Raw genomic sequence first — 14,146 nt, forward strand, 5'->3', positions numbered from 1 at the left:
CATGCAATTCAAAGAAGGCTTATTGAAACCTATAGCTCAGTTGTCTCAGTATGCGTTTTACTTTAAGGGAAAACGGTGTAAACCTTTGTAGTTCACATGGACTTGGTAACTCTAACTCATATTGTTTAATCACCCTATGTTTGTTGAGACACTACTTGAACTGGTTTATGCCTGTTGCAGATTGTCTATTGACGATGGTTGTGGTTTATCGAAGGCTGGATCATAGGATGGTACAAACAGGGTAAGACATCATTTCTTCTGAATCGCATGATGGTTCATACCTGGATGGATACGCTTTCCACAAACAAAAAATACCACATGAACTGAATTCATTAATGTCGCTTTTTACAAAGCATTTATTAATTCAAAACATTCCATTACGTTCGATAAGATACATTCATTCAATTTATATACATTCAATTCAGACAATAAATACATTTTGTATATATTTCACTTACACATTTTGATCCTTTGTGAGCACTGACACATTAGAGTATAAATAACATTCCTACAAGGTTTTACAACAAGCACAGAACGAATTTGAGTCCATATTCATTTTATTCCCTAAAATCATCATTATTATATTTCCAAAATACCCCAAGGTCGGTTTAAGTACGATATGTAAACTTCAAGTTAATAAACCCTTCTGGACTGCACTGTTTCATTCCCGAAATTCCCTGCTGAATGAACTGTGATTTTACTATCAACTACTTATAGGTTTGTATTATCTATAAAACATGCATTTCAAACATTACAATCAAGATGCAGCCCGTTAAATATCCATCACTGATGACAACCGCTTATTTACAATTTCTTCATTTATTTGTGATCAAGCATTCGTTTTCGCTGTCAACTTCTCGATTTCCGTTGCGACGGTTGTTTATCGACGCTGTGTTTCCGTTCGCGCTTATAACGCCGACTGCGCCATCGTTGGCAGGTGGCACCACCTGTGTCGGCATGTTTCCGGATGCTGTCGTGTCTTCGTCGCTCGTCGACCCCTTCACATCTGATTTCTACGAATATTTGAAGCAGACACGAAAATATATCAAATATTTCTCACAGAGGATATCACAAAATCGTTTTAACACTGTCGCTTAACACCTCTACTACTGCTGCGATAATAAGGTGCTGCCCCTAATTACCACTACAAATATACTCGTAGGTTGGCACTGAAGCTAGCTGCTATATTGTCAGCCTTTATTTGAAATTGACCAACGAGCATTGAGAATGAAGCTGAGTTCGTTCACATTGCCAGACAAACAGGATCTGTGTCCCAGCGCAAATATCAAACAGTGAATAAGAAGAATCAGCTACGAATTTATTTGTAGCCGGCACAGGGCCCAGTTTCACGAAAAAGTCTAAGCCTAAAACGGTTAAGTTTGAATTGTTATCCTCATCGAAAACATGAAGAAAACCAATAGCAATTACACCAAAAATTAGAGTTTAACTTTTTTGTGAAACTGAGCCCTGGTGACAGAACCGGGAGTACGAGTATAATCGTAGTGGCACCGATGACAGACCCGAAAGTACAATTACAGTCATCAAAGTACGGCTTCACAACAATATCTTTCACTAACTTATGATTTTGAGACAATTTCACTCGTAGCGTAAAAGGAGATGTCTTGTATACATACCTTATCCCCGGACCACAATAGAGGCAATTCCCGTCTTAAAGCACCGATAGCCAGAGTCGTCAGGAGGGTGCATGGTACGAGATAGAGTAACGCGGGCTGTCCCGTTTCCATCATTGCTAGGGCGATAAATGTTATCAACAATCCGATTCCATACCCTGTAATTATCAAAATTCTTCAGCGTCACATCTGATCTTAGTAATGAAATCTAATCGAATATTTCTATGATTTCGCTCACGTACCTAACGAACAGCCTATGAAGTATATCTTTTTACTCTGAACTCGAAGGTCTATACCGTGACAATACGCGACCAGTAAACCTTGAAGAGAAAATACGTTTTAATCACAACCAAAGAGTATGTAGATCGAAGGATTGGCCAGGGCAGCCACTTTCATTTGGATTGCTTTTTCCCTGACTATTCCCTGACATGCACATTGTTTTCACTGACTTGATCTGCTAAGAATCCAATCAATTATCAAAGTCAAATATAGAAGACATATAGACAGAAACTGTTTTATTTTACCCGCGTTCTAGCAACTTCAAAACAAATTTCCTCGACTTTTCCCTCATTTTTAGCTCTTATCACAAAATTCCCTGACTTCGTTTAAAGAAAAGAAAATTCCCAGACTTTTCCCCGATTTCCAGGTATGCGGCCACCCGGTTTGTCCTTCATAAAATATTTTGTGGACATTCCACACACAACTTGACGCATGCTGCCTTACCGGGGACAATTATATCTCCAAATCCTAGCAACGAATAAGGCAAACTGCATATCGACAATGATGATACCGCCAATCGAGGCACTTTCAATACCAGCGGTAGCTGTTAATGAAAAATAGATCGCATTAAAAACACTGGGTCTTCCGAAAAATTACCGAATAGCGCAACTAACGACACGCTCTGCAGTGTTTTACCTCTTCTCCAGAATGGCTGCTTCCACCGGTTACTACATCAACCATTACGCTATCATGATTCTACACAACAATGGCAGAAAGTATTATTAATATTATCAGGGTCCGATCTAAGGAATGAAAGCCTCTTGCCCGGGGTTGAGCATATCTGAAATTAAATTTCGCTAGCCCCCCTCAATCTACTAGCCCTACACTGGCAGTCATCCATTTTATCGCTTTGAGACATAAAATACACGCCCTTATGAGAATATAATTGTCCCCGGAAATCGGACACAAGTGCTTAGATCAGACCCTCCTTATTCATATATAACATTCATTTGAGGGGAAAGCATTGAAAATCCAGTGATTCATTATAAATTACCTTAGTGAAAAGTGGAGTGATGAATACAAAAAATATATCATAGAAGAACAATAACACCAGTAGTATAGCGCAAGCCTACAATTAATACATTCCATTAGAATATTTCTACATTCGAGTATGTTATGATAAAAAGGTTTAGTTGTAGTTTAACTTACTTTTAGACTCGGTAAACGAAGAGTCTTCAACAAATGAACGCAAAATACGACTCCTAAGAAATCTTGCAGCACCCACGCGTAACTGTAAGGAAAATGTACACAATGAAGTTACGAGTCATCTAAATACCTTCGAATCAAACTCTAATGACTATTTCAACTTGACTTGAGACGACATTGGGTGTTCCTAGCTCAAGTCAGTTTTATTGGAACATACCTGATAAAAGTCATAATGGCACCAGAATGGAGTGGCAGTTAAACGAAAACACCATTTTTTTAATCCATTCAACGCTGTATTGAAAGGATTAGAAAAAAGTCTTCATTGAAAGGGGTTGAATTGAGAAAAGTGACTCCATGATTTGAATGTTTAACAATGCGTTTCCATGCCTATATGCCATAATTTTTCATAATTTGAAAAAAACTTCAGTTGGTGGGCATGGAGACATATCGGTAAACTTTATTTAGACAAGAAAATGTTGTCTCTTCTATCATGCAACCCCCGTCAATGAAGACTGGTTTGCTATCCTTCAATACAATGTTTTAGTCCTATAAAGACTTTTATCAGGTATGTTCTAACAAAACTGGCTGAGCTAGGCCCACCTGATGTCCTTTCAAGAAAAGCTGAAATAGCCGTTAGCAATATCAAAGTTATCTCTATGCTGACCTCGCGTGACGTTCTATAGCCCACCATATAACTATAGCACCTGCAACTATGAGCAGAGCTATACTTCTGTATTCCGGACGCTGAGATAACAGTGGAATCGGATTAGCCGGTATCCTACAATACAAAATAGTATAATTACACTCTTAATCCTATAATCCTCTTTAATCCGTTAATTCTTCTTGAATAGTTTTCACCTCTGAGCACCGCACGGTAGTCTATCAACTAGCGGTTTAAACGACGCATGCAAAGACGCCCACGTGCCGATACAAAACAGACCAATCACAACATACACTGAAATACAGAAATCAGATCAAGGAAATAGTCAATATTACTCAGTTATTTGTAACAGATATAGATAGATAATTGGGAGGGGGGATTGGGGGGCAGCACATACCTAAATAGTCGTAGAAGAAATAAAGCGAAACAAGCATCGCTATCATCATGATCACTAATACAATCACTATTTTCGGCCCGATGTCCAACGTGTTTTCGGGCTCTTCATCGGAGCCACGAGATATCGGAGCCGTTTCTGAACCCGGCCGATGCTGTCGCGCTAACTGCTTACGAACATACCTGAAAGATTAAGTCATTCGTTCAAAGATCAAACAGAGTTCAAGTTCTAAGTCATGAATAAAGCGGAGGAGATAATAAGCTGCAATCCTTTGGAAAGTAGATTGTACTGAGACGTAAACTAAACTTGTTTTGACGCCTATCATAGGGTAGTTAAAGACCAACTTTATAAACTTTGGCCCATCTCATCCAGGACCCAGTTCTACGGTTGTTATATAGGCCTATGATTCTAGAGTCCAAATGTTGGAAATTAACTCATGTCAAGAGTAAAACTAAATAGTAACAATTTATCATTCTTAGGTGCTTTACATTTAAACAATCTCTAAGCTCTTTACAAAATATGATTTTTTTCCTAATCATAAAATTCTTTGAATCAACTTCGTAACTGAGAACAGTAAAATTTTGATGAAAGACCAAACAACACTCTTAGAAGGGATCAAAGTGTTTTCTAGTAACTAGACAGATTCAGGGTTCGCTGTACGTACTGTTTGTGTTTAACGTGTCCAGACCAGTATCCACCGACGACCACAGTACCCACCGCCAGCAACCAGATCAGTAACAGATTATAATCAACCCGAGGCGTCTCCGGTGCGAACATGCGTACGATGACATCGTTACCAAATGACTACATTAAAAAACACCAGTTAAACAGAATCGTAAAATAATGAACAGAGGCTATTATCAAATACCGGGGTCAGCGTTACCTGTATAGTGGTGTAATCAGTGTACGCGATTAAACCTACAGTTATGTTGACATCCGCGTAATGTGACGATGTATTAGCGCGTGGTTCACCCTTAAAATACACAAAAATGTATTTCATTAATTTGAAACACATTTAATGAGGATACAGATTTCTGTTTTGTTGACTGAGGAATCTAATAAAAGACTGTTATCACTAAGAGAACAGCCACAGGCCCACAAATTCCAGGTTCAGTTGCCCAGTTATGATTTAAGCCGAAAAGTGGTCTGAAATCTTATGAAGATTGGCTATAGAACTAAGACGATCTTGGACTGGTCTTAAATCCAAGGCATGCAACTAGTCTGGGGCCGGTTCCATGGTCAAGACTCATAAGATAGGTCTTAAGTTGTTAAATTAGCTTCAGAACTCAGGTGGTCTTAGACTGGTCTTAAGTCTAAGCCCTGACGTTGGAACTGGCCCCTGTAGACTAAGATTGATAGGACCTGTAACTTATCAGTGCAAAACATTATGGATTTAGGGATTTGGCATTTCAGAAACCTTACCATATCTGTTTTACTGACGATCAGCACACCGGCGCCCCCTGCTGTCTGTATCACATCGGCTTTCTCCGAAAACGTGCAGTTTCCTCGGGCGACGAACACAACATTGTTGCGTATTTTTTTCGAATCCGGAGGGTCATCGTTGCAGGCGTACCCCGGGTAGATACTCCTCGTGCTGTAGTTCACCTGTTTGAATTAAGGCAATAAATTAATTCAACGATGAAATCTGATTATTTTTCTAAAATTGGATTAGACCTTTTTTAGCCTAAAAAAGTAGGCCTACCGCTGCAGATTGCGATGATGGCAAATCCTTGAATTTTGCATTGTACAGAATACAGAATTGACCCTGTTTAGATGGATTGGCTTTACTCCATGCATTCAGAACTCCAAACTCAGCCTACAATTAAACGACGAAAGCCAATTACAACTGACCAAACGATGAAAAGTTCGAAAATGAAATTGAAAACAAAAAAGTTGATAGTGGCAGCAGGCCGATGATGATGAGAATGCGGTTTCTTTTTGGGGTGACGGTGGAAATGATCGGGGATTAATGGGTCGCATTCAAAATGGATCAGACGAATTAACTCAATGTTTAGTTTTGAATTGTAGAATAATTTACCTCAGAAAGCGTCATGAATGACGCCAAAAAGACGATTATCACACCGTAGTAAACATGTTTACAGCTAGCTGTCATTTTGTAGTAAATAAACTAGCGCCGTCTTGTGCTGCCACCTAGAAATTAGTCAATTATCATTTGCATGGTAAGACATCACATAATTGCAAAATAATATTAGCAATATGAGGAAAGCTATGAAAACGTGTCATAACCAACAAAGCTGTTCAAATTGCTTTGACTTGAGATATCTCATTATTTGTACAATAAATTTAAATTGATTTCGGAGCATTCCTCACCGAAAGTCGCAAGATTGTGTCGCGTAAAAATCTGAATTACGGAATCGACTAATAAACTATATCAGCGTATCTAAAATATTAGATTGGAAACTACAAAACCTAAATAAAATGTATGGAAATATTCTTTAGATAACTATTATTGATAATTATTGTTTTTTATAGATCGAATTAAGGATTAATCGATTTATCCTATCGTAGGCTGATTTCTGCGCGACAGGATCGCGATGCTCTGACCTAATTCGGGGCGGAGAAAATGGCTTCCTGAAGAAGAACAGCAAAAACTGCGGTCGAAATGACGTCCAAATCGTCGCGTTAAACGAATACCGACAACTCCAACCGATATCCGAACTGACCGAGGATAAGCCAGGTTATTTGTGTAAATGAAAATGTCGATTCTATGACGGCAGCTGATCGAATTTAGAGCCGTTTTCCAGGCGAAATATAAGAGACAATTTTGAACTGTCAAATTTTGTGGCCCGACAGTCCAGTGAGTTTTTGGGAGGTATATTTACACAAAGTCCAGGCTTTTATCATATGAGGTTAATAATCAGTTTATAACCTTCATCTCATGCGTCCATTCGTTATATAGATTGCACTGATTTTAATATTTTCAGGGTTTAGTCTGAGGAGGTAGGGTTGGTTGGGTTGGTTTGGTTAAGGGTTTTGAATTTGATTTTAGGATACACAACAGTTATTTTACTGGTTGGGGAGGATAAAAGTGCGTCTAAGGGAAGGTTATGGGTGTGAGTTTGAAGATAAATAGAGAGGGTTTGGGATACATTAAGCATTTATATGTAAGCATTAGGGGTAAGTCTCAAAAAAAGGGTTCAGATTATGGGTTTAAAAGGTAGGGGGAAGGGCATAGATATCCAGGTTTAAGATAAGTAAGGCATACTAAGGGTAGGGGTAAGATAAGACTAGTATAGGGCAAGGAGCATAGGTATCCGGGTTAAAGAGGGGTTACTAAGGGTAGCGGTAAGACTAGTTTAGGATAAGGGTGGTAAAGTTAAGATTTAGATTATACGCGTTTGTATTTTATGATTTTAGCGCGCAGAGGAAAATTGACCGAACAACGTTGTGTATCGAAAACAGTCGATCCGTCTGGTGGAGACCTCTAGAGGCGGCGAGTGAAATGAGGCCCGGTCGTCGATACGTGGATCAATTTTAAAATCGAACGACTGTTTGAGTTTTGTTTTTTTTCGGATATCGGCGCAATCGGATGCGGAAATTAAAACGCTCGCGTGTGGATTAAAAAACGAATTGGATATTATTCGCGTTTCCTATTTTTGGAAACTTACGCGTTTCGAGTGCGAAAATTATACAGAAATCGCGGTTTTTAAGTCTCCGGCCCGAAAATGATGTGCGACGTGATGCCGACGATCTCAGAGGACGGATCGAACGATCGCGACTCGACGCTCTCCGGCGACGACGCCAACTTCGAACAGCTGATGGTGAACATGCTCGACGAACGAGACAAACTGATGGAGACGTTACGCGAGACGCAGGAACAGCTGGCGTATCAGACGACGCGCGCCGACGACGCCGAGAAAGAACGTGACGCCGTACAGAATCAATTACGCGCGACGACGCCACAGGTGAGAATAAGTGACTAGTCTACGATGAGAATCTGTTAAACAGGGTTCTTACTGGGTCTAGTTTCACGACAAAGTTTAACTCAAGTTTTTGGTGTAATTGCCATTGGTTTCTTCATGTTTTCAATGAGGACAACAATTCAGATTTAACCGATTTAAGCTTTAACTTTTTCATGAAACTGAACCCAGATCAGGGAATTATGACTCGTCTCCAAAATTCGGGAATGAATTTGCATTTTCTTGGTCTTGTTGTTCACGCTTGTGACGAGTGGCGAAAGGAACCTTTTGGTAATTAACATTTCCCGCTGAGGATAACTTGTGATTTAATCAGGGGAATTTGAGTCGAGGGTCTGCTCGGAAATTGTTTGGAACCCTGGTTACAGGTTTGTATTGTTTGGATAGACTTTCGCCATTAGTCTCATAAAAATTGTTGACACCTTGTCAAAAATTAGTAGAAATCCTGATAATACTAACCTGCATCGCGGAAATTAATAGTATATGATAATGATAAACACAAATTTCAGCTTTAATATTTTGCATAAAGAATTTGAATTTTGTGTGTCTAGTTGTTCTTGCTGGTGACGAGTGGCATAAGGAACCTCTTGTTCAGAAAGAATCCCATTTGAGGATATCTTGTGATTTAATCAAGGAATTTTTTGTCGAGGGAATAGTTTGGATCCCTGGTTATAGGTTCGTAATGGTTAGTGTAGGACTTTCGCGTTTAGTCTCATAAACAATTAATGATAGTCGACAGCGTAGAAATCCTGATAATACATACCTGTATCCTGGTAATGAATAATGATAATGATAAATACGAATTTGGGCTTTAATATTTTATATAAAGACCTGAACCTGTGCAAGTGTCCGATCTTTTCTTGTTCAAACGCGTTTTATTTCCTTTCATCTGTTCGTTTGAATCTTTAACAAGTCCTCGATGTATAAAATACCTTTGAAAATATCAAACGAATCAGTGGTTTTAAAGACGTTTTAAAAACTCGGCTTTCCTTTAAAATCTTGTTAAAAACGATCCGTACGATGTGCACACGTAGTCTAGTCTAGTCTAAACGTGGATGTACAGTTTTTGAAGACTTTTAAATTCTGTTCTAGATTGATGATGTCTTCATCTGATCTTCTTTTTGTCGCATTATAGAAAATTCCAACGATGTGTAAAACCGTCATTTCTGGTTCATTGATTCTGGATTTCTGGCCATTTTTTGTATAAAGAACTTTGTTTAAGTGCAATATTGTTATCGATATTGGTAATGGCCCCGCTCCTACGACACTAGAGGTGTATCGGTTTACGGATTTGAGTTTTTAAAATGCGGACAATTATTTGTTAGAAGACGCTCGAATTTGTGTGACTCAAATTTTCGTGCGTTGTGCTAGTATCGGGTTCGAGGTCAAGTGAACTTCATTCTTTTTTTCGAGTCTTTTCATTGGTCGATTTAAAGTGCGTTTAGTACAAGTCGCTAAAGAGCTGTTGCTGATTTTGAGTGCTAGTCGAACTAAAAAATGGTCACTGGTTTGAATTTGAATAATTGTTAAACATTTAGTGATGCCGCTCTATCTTTTCATGCTTTATATAAGTTTATGGGGTCCAATTTCTTGAAATTAATTCAGTCTCTCGCATGGAGGGGTAGAATTCAGCCTCTTGCTCGCAAGGAGGGGTAGAATTCAGCCTCTCGCGTGGAGCGGTAGAATTCAGCCTCTCGCGTGGAGCAGTAGAATTCAGTCTCTCACGGAGGGGTAGAATTCATCCTCTCGCACGGAGGGGTAGAATTCATCCTCTCGCACGGAGGGGTAGAATTCAGCCTCTCGCACGGAGCGGTAGAATTCAGCCTCTGGCACGGAGGGGTAGAATTCAGCCTCTCGCAAGGAGGGGTAGAATTCAGCCTCTCGCGTGGAGCGGTAGAATTCAGCCTCTCGCGTGGAGCGGTAGAATTCAGTCTCTCACGGAGGGGTAGAATTCATCCTCTCGCACGGAGGGGTAGAATTCAGCCTCTCGCACGGAGGGGTAGAATTCAGCCTCTCGCACGGAGGGGTAGAATTCATCCTTTCGCACGGAGGGGTAGAATTCAGCCTCTCGCACGGAGGGGTAGAATTCATCCTTTCGCACGGAGGGGTAGAATTCAGCCTCTCGCAAGGAGGGGTAGAATTCAGCCTCTCGCACGGAGGGGTAGAATTCATCCTTTCGCACGGAGGGGTAGAATTCAGCCTCTCGCACGGAGGGGTAGAATTCTGTCGCGTGGAGCGGTAAAATTCAGCCTCTCGCACGGAGGGGTAGAATTCAGCCTCTCGCGTGGAGCGGTAAAATTCAGCTTCTCGCATGGAGTGGTAGAATTCATCTTATGTTGAATGAATTGATGTTATTAAGGTTATGATAACTAAGAGAGATCAGACGATCTTAACTCTTTCATATAGAGTTCAACAAAAACTGGGCTATTGGTGTTTATTCGATAATATAGGCCTACCGGTTGTTAGAGGTTGCTGTAAGATTTGCTTCAAATCAAACCGACTTTTTAGTTCCCGGTAGGAGCGATGGGTTTGTAAGGGACACTAAATCAAAACGAATCAAACCAAATCTACCTATCAAATGAATAGCAGGGTCAATCCCTATTTTAAGATAAGAAAAAAAAATATTTGCCTGATCAGGCATGTGTTTAACTGCCAGTGAGGTTATGTGCACCTCTTTCAGGGAGGTCGATATACACAGTTGTTGGTCAAACTGTCTCTACCGTTGAAATAGAGAGTTTCAACATGTGACATTCACTCATTAGAATATATTCCAAATATACCTTTTCGTTATTGCTCCATGTACCCTCCAATGTTTTGAATCAGAGCTGTCAACTGTTCAGAGTATTTGTTACTATTTTGTAACGACAAAATACTGATTTGATTTGTTTGAGGCATACAGAAATATTAAAGATGTTACTGAGGATCTTACCCCCTTGATTACTGATTAATTTCAACAGAAATATGAAAGATGTTACTGAGGGCCTTACCCCCTTGATTACTGATTAATTTGAACAGAAATATGAAAGATGTTACTGAGGGCCTTACCTCCTTGATTACTGATTAATTTGAACAGAAATATGAAAGATGTTACTGAGGGCCTTACCTCCTTGATTACTGATTAATTTGAACAGAAATATGAAAGATGTTACTGAGGGCCTTACCTTCTTGATTACTTAGTAATTTGTACAGAAATATGAAAGATGTTACTGAGGATCTTACCCCCTTGATTACTGATTAATTTCAACAGAAATATGAAAGATGTTACTGAGGATCTTACCCCCTTGATTACTGATTAATTTCAACAGAAATATGAAAGATGTTACTGAGGATCTTACCCCCTTGATTACTGATTAATTTCAACAGAAATATGAAAGGTGTTACTGAGGGTCTTACCCCCTTGATTACTTAGTAATTTGTACAGAAATATGAAAGGTGTTTCTGAGGCTCTTACTGTTGAATACTGATTAATTTAACATTTTCCTTCATATATTTCAATGAATTGTTACAGAAAACAATTCTCATCTGTTACTGACAGCACTTTTCAGAGATTGGCAGCCCTGTACGTCGAATATTGGCACTCAATGAATCGCGATTCACCCGCCCGCGCACCTGAACATTGATTCATCTATCATACTAGTCGACTTTTACCTTTTTAAACGTAAGGGGAGACATTATATTCATTCTATACGTTTTTACTCCCACTCAGTTCAATAAATACGACTTCCAGGAACCGTACGTACGTTTATCCCTCCAGTGATCCGTCCGTCCGTCCACGTGCGCAGCGCCGTTGTGCGAGGAATAGTCTATTAAACCGGTTTATATTTAGGTGCGTTTCGTATCGTCGATTCCTCGTATCAATAACGCTATTAACTTTTCTCTGATGAATAATAGAAAACAGCGAGAAATCTGACCTTTTTCTCGACTAGTTTTAGAAACTTGTTTTTCGAAATCGGAATTTTTGAATCGTCGAAATACAAGGGGCGAAACGCGAAATGAGGGCGGTATTTTATTTTAGGTGTCACTCCTTTCCGGGAACGCGTGAAATGAAAAGCAGCCAGAAAATGAAAAGTGGGAGGATGTGTCGTTCGTACGTTTATTATTAGTTAAAAGGATTGAAAGAGAATGTCAAACGGATAGGTCGTTACTGAAAAAGACGATGCTAAGATATTTGATTTGATAGTCGCTCGTACACCCCCGTTCCTTGTGACCACGTGTCGTTACGGTGATGAAATCGAACGGAAACGTCAAGGATATCGCGATTAGTTTAAGGTGTTTGGGCGGGTGGGTCGAGGAAGCGTAGGAACGGTAAAAATGACCGAACGATAAGGATAAGATGAAATAATAACGAATCCTAGTCGGGACTCGGTCGGTTATTGATTAAGGATACGGAGAGACACTATAAGCATCGATCACACGTATATTTCAGTACCGTGCGTGGATCATCAATGACTAAACTGTTCTACGAATACGAGAGCGCGGACTAATTTCGTGCTCCTCTCTCTCTCTCTCTAACCCCACTCACTCGCTCACCGTACTTCTTACTCAATCGTGACACATGCAATCATTTTATAGATTGAACTGTGTATTATAGTATGATAGGCTCCTATCATTAAACACCGTGGGTTAGGTATTATGATGCATTCTTATTAAAAACCCTAGGCTAGGAACTGATATATCGATTTCCAGTTCCGTGTTAAACTAAAGTCATGATTCGCCGGGTCTTTTAACCCGATTGGTTGATGACTTAACTCAACTCCATTTTGCTCTATAGCCGACGGTTCAATAATTTTGGGGTTAAGGCCCAACACAACAGTGCCCCAGATATCTGTGTACCTTTACTACGTTAAGACTTTGTGAAGACTGTGGGAGCTCGGAGGAGATGGGGGAGCAAGCTATAGTCGTGTTGGGTCAGCTGTGCCCTCCCAGTGTCACTGTCTTCAATGTGTCCTGTCTTATTCACACTGATTCATCATACTGTCTCTCTTCTCTCTCTCACTGCTCTCACTGAGTACAGAGCAGCAGCGTATGCTGTCATGGCTGGAGAGATTTAAGTGTGTTGTCTGCAGCTTGTGATTCATCATTCTACGCTTAATAGTTGCAGGGTACGAAAACAGTATCCAGAGCTCGAGCTGCCTCTCCCCACTCCCTCCTCTCCACACCCTGTCCTCCACTACCCTATCCTCCAATCCCTCTCATCCACTCCCTCTTTTCCACTCGCTTTACTCTTCCCCACTCCCTCTTCTCTCCCTCTCCACTCTCTATCCTCTCCTTGACCCCCTCTTCCCCACTCCCTCATCCCCGCTCCCTTTCAACTGCTCCACCGCTTCCTCTTCTCCACTCCTCCTCTCCCTCTCCTCTTCTCCCTTGCCTCCCTCTTGTCTTCTCAGTTCCCCACATCCCTCTAAGAACCCTCTCATTCCCTCAGTTTTCGAGTCAAACGAGACTAATCCTAGTTAAATTGAAATTCAGTCCATTGGGACCGACCCGATAGTTGAAACAGAAAGCGATATTACCGTGAGCTATGAAGACTATTTTCGTTTTACAGTCGGAAGATTTAGCTTTTACAATCGCTGATTTTAGATATTTCATTCACATGTGAATATTTGGTTTTGTCACCCTGTACTGTGTACGACACTACAATATAGAAACACTGGTCAGACGGATGAATTATATTGTTAATTGTAGTTTACTCTCTCTAGGGACGATTAATTGAATTAAGATATATCTAAATAGCAAAGGCAACGTGAACGCACCAATCAGCGGTTTAACATCCGATCAGCGCTGAAAACTGTGTCATCTATTTCAACTAGAGCTGCAGGCCCTGAATGCTACTGCAGGCCCTTGTGCCCTGAATGCTATTGCAGGCCCACGTGCCTGACTGCTACTGTAGGCCCACATGCCCTGACTCGTACTACGGGCATATGTGCCCCTACTCTATATGAATGCCCACATGCCTGGATTCTTATCTGCAAGAACCTTAAGTTCTATGAGTGTAACTGCAGACCTACGTGCCCTAACTCTTAACTGCAGGCCCTCGAGCCCCAGTCACAAACACTGCCCAGTTTTAGTTCGCTAGAAAACTGAACATTCTACAGGC

At 40.4% G+C, this 14,146-nt stretch overlaps 2 protein-coding genes across 2 annotated transcripts in view; one reads left to right on the forward strand and one right to left on the reverse strand.

Moving 5' to 3' along the window:
* Positions 1 to 357: 357 nt before the first annotated feature.
* LOC141913220 (signal peptide peptidase-like 2B) lies at positions 358 to 11,519 on the reverse strand. The gene is made up of 16 exons (XM_074804694.1): positions 11,501 to 11,519; positions 6,150 to 6,262; positions 5,814 to 5,927; positions 5,534 to 5,716; positions 4,995 to 5,084; positions 4,776 to 4,915; positions 4,115 to 4,293; positions 3,915 to 4,011; positions 3,721 to 3,834; positions 3,060 to 3,141; positions 2,905 to 2,979; positions 2,547 to 2,606; positions 2,355 to 2,454; positions 1,874 to 1,951; positions 1,635 to 1,789; positions 358 to 1,013 (listed from the first exon to the last, which is right to left on the reverse strand). The coding sequence occupies exons 2-16, from the start codon at positions 6,222 to 6,224 to the stop codon at positions 816 to 818; spliced, it is 1,740 nt and encodes a 579-aa protein (XP_074660795.1). The 5' UTR covers positions 6,225 to 6,262; positions 11,501 to 11,519; the 3' UTR covers positions 358 to 815.
* The window catches only part of LOC141913221 (liprin-alpha-1-like), an 85,984-nt gene continuing 78,421 nt past the window's right edge, over positions 6,584 to 14,146 (forward strand). Inside the window, exons 1-2 of the mRNA XM_074804695.1 lie at positions 6,584 to 6,944; positions 7,490 to 8,037. Coding sequence (XP_074660796.1) covers positions 7,798 to 8,037 — 240 coding nt within the window. The 5' untranslated portion in view covers positions 6,584 to 6,944; positions 7,490 to 7,797. The remainder of the gene's footprint in view (positions 6,945 to 7,489; positions 8,038 to 14,146) is intronic.

Source organism: Tubulanus polymorphus, chromosome 11 (genome assembly GCF_964204645.1).
Source record: "Tubulanus polymorphus chromosome 11, tnTubPoly1.2, whole genome shotgun sequence".
Classification (NCBI taxonomy): domain Eukaryota; kingdom Metazoa; phylum Nemertea; class Palaeonemertea; order Tubulaniformes; family Tubulanidae; genus Tubulanus; species Tubulanus polymorphus.

What these genes read in the sequence shown, in the direction of transcription:
- LOC141913220 (XM_074804694.1), bottom strand. Translation starts at nt 6,224, where the DNA reads ATGACAGCTAGCTGTAAACATGTTTACTACGGTGTGATAATCGTCTTT. An exon ending in TTCGTTTACCGAGTCTAAAA is followed by an intron (nt 2,980 to 3,059) that starts GTAAGTTAAACT and finishes TATTAATTGTAG; the next exon opens with GCTTGCGCTATACTACTGGT. An exon ending in CTTCATAGGCTGTTCGTTAG is followed by an intron (nt 1,790 to 1,873) that starts GTACGTGAGCGA and finishes TGATAATTACAG; the next exon opens with GGTATGGAATCGGATTGTTG.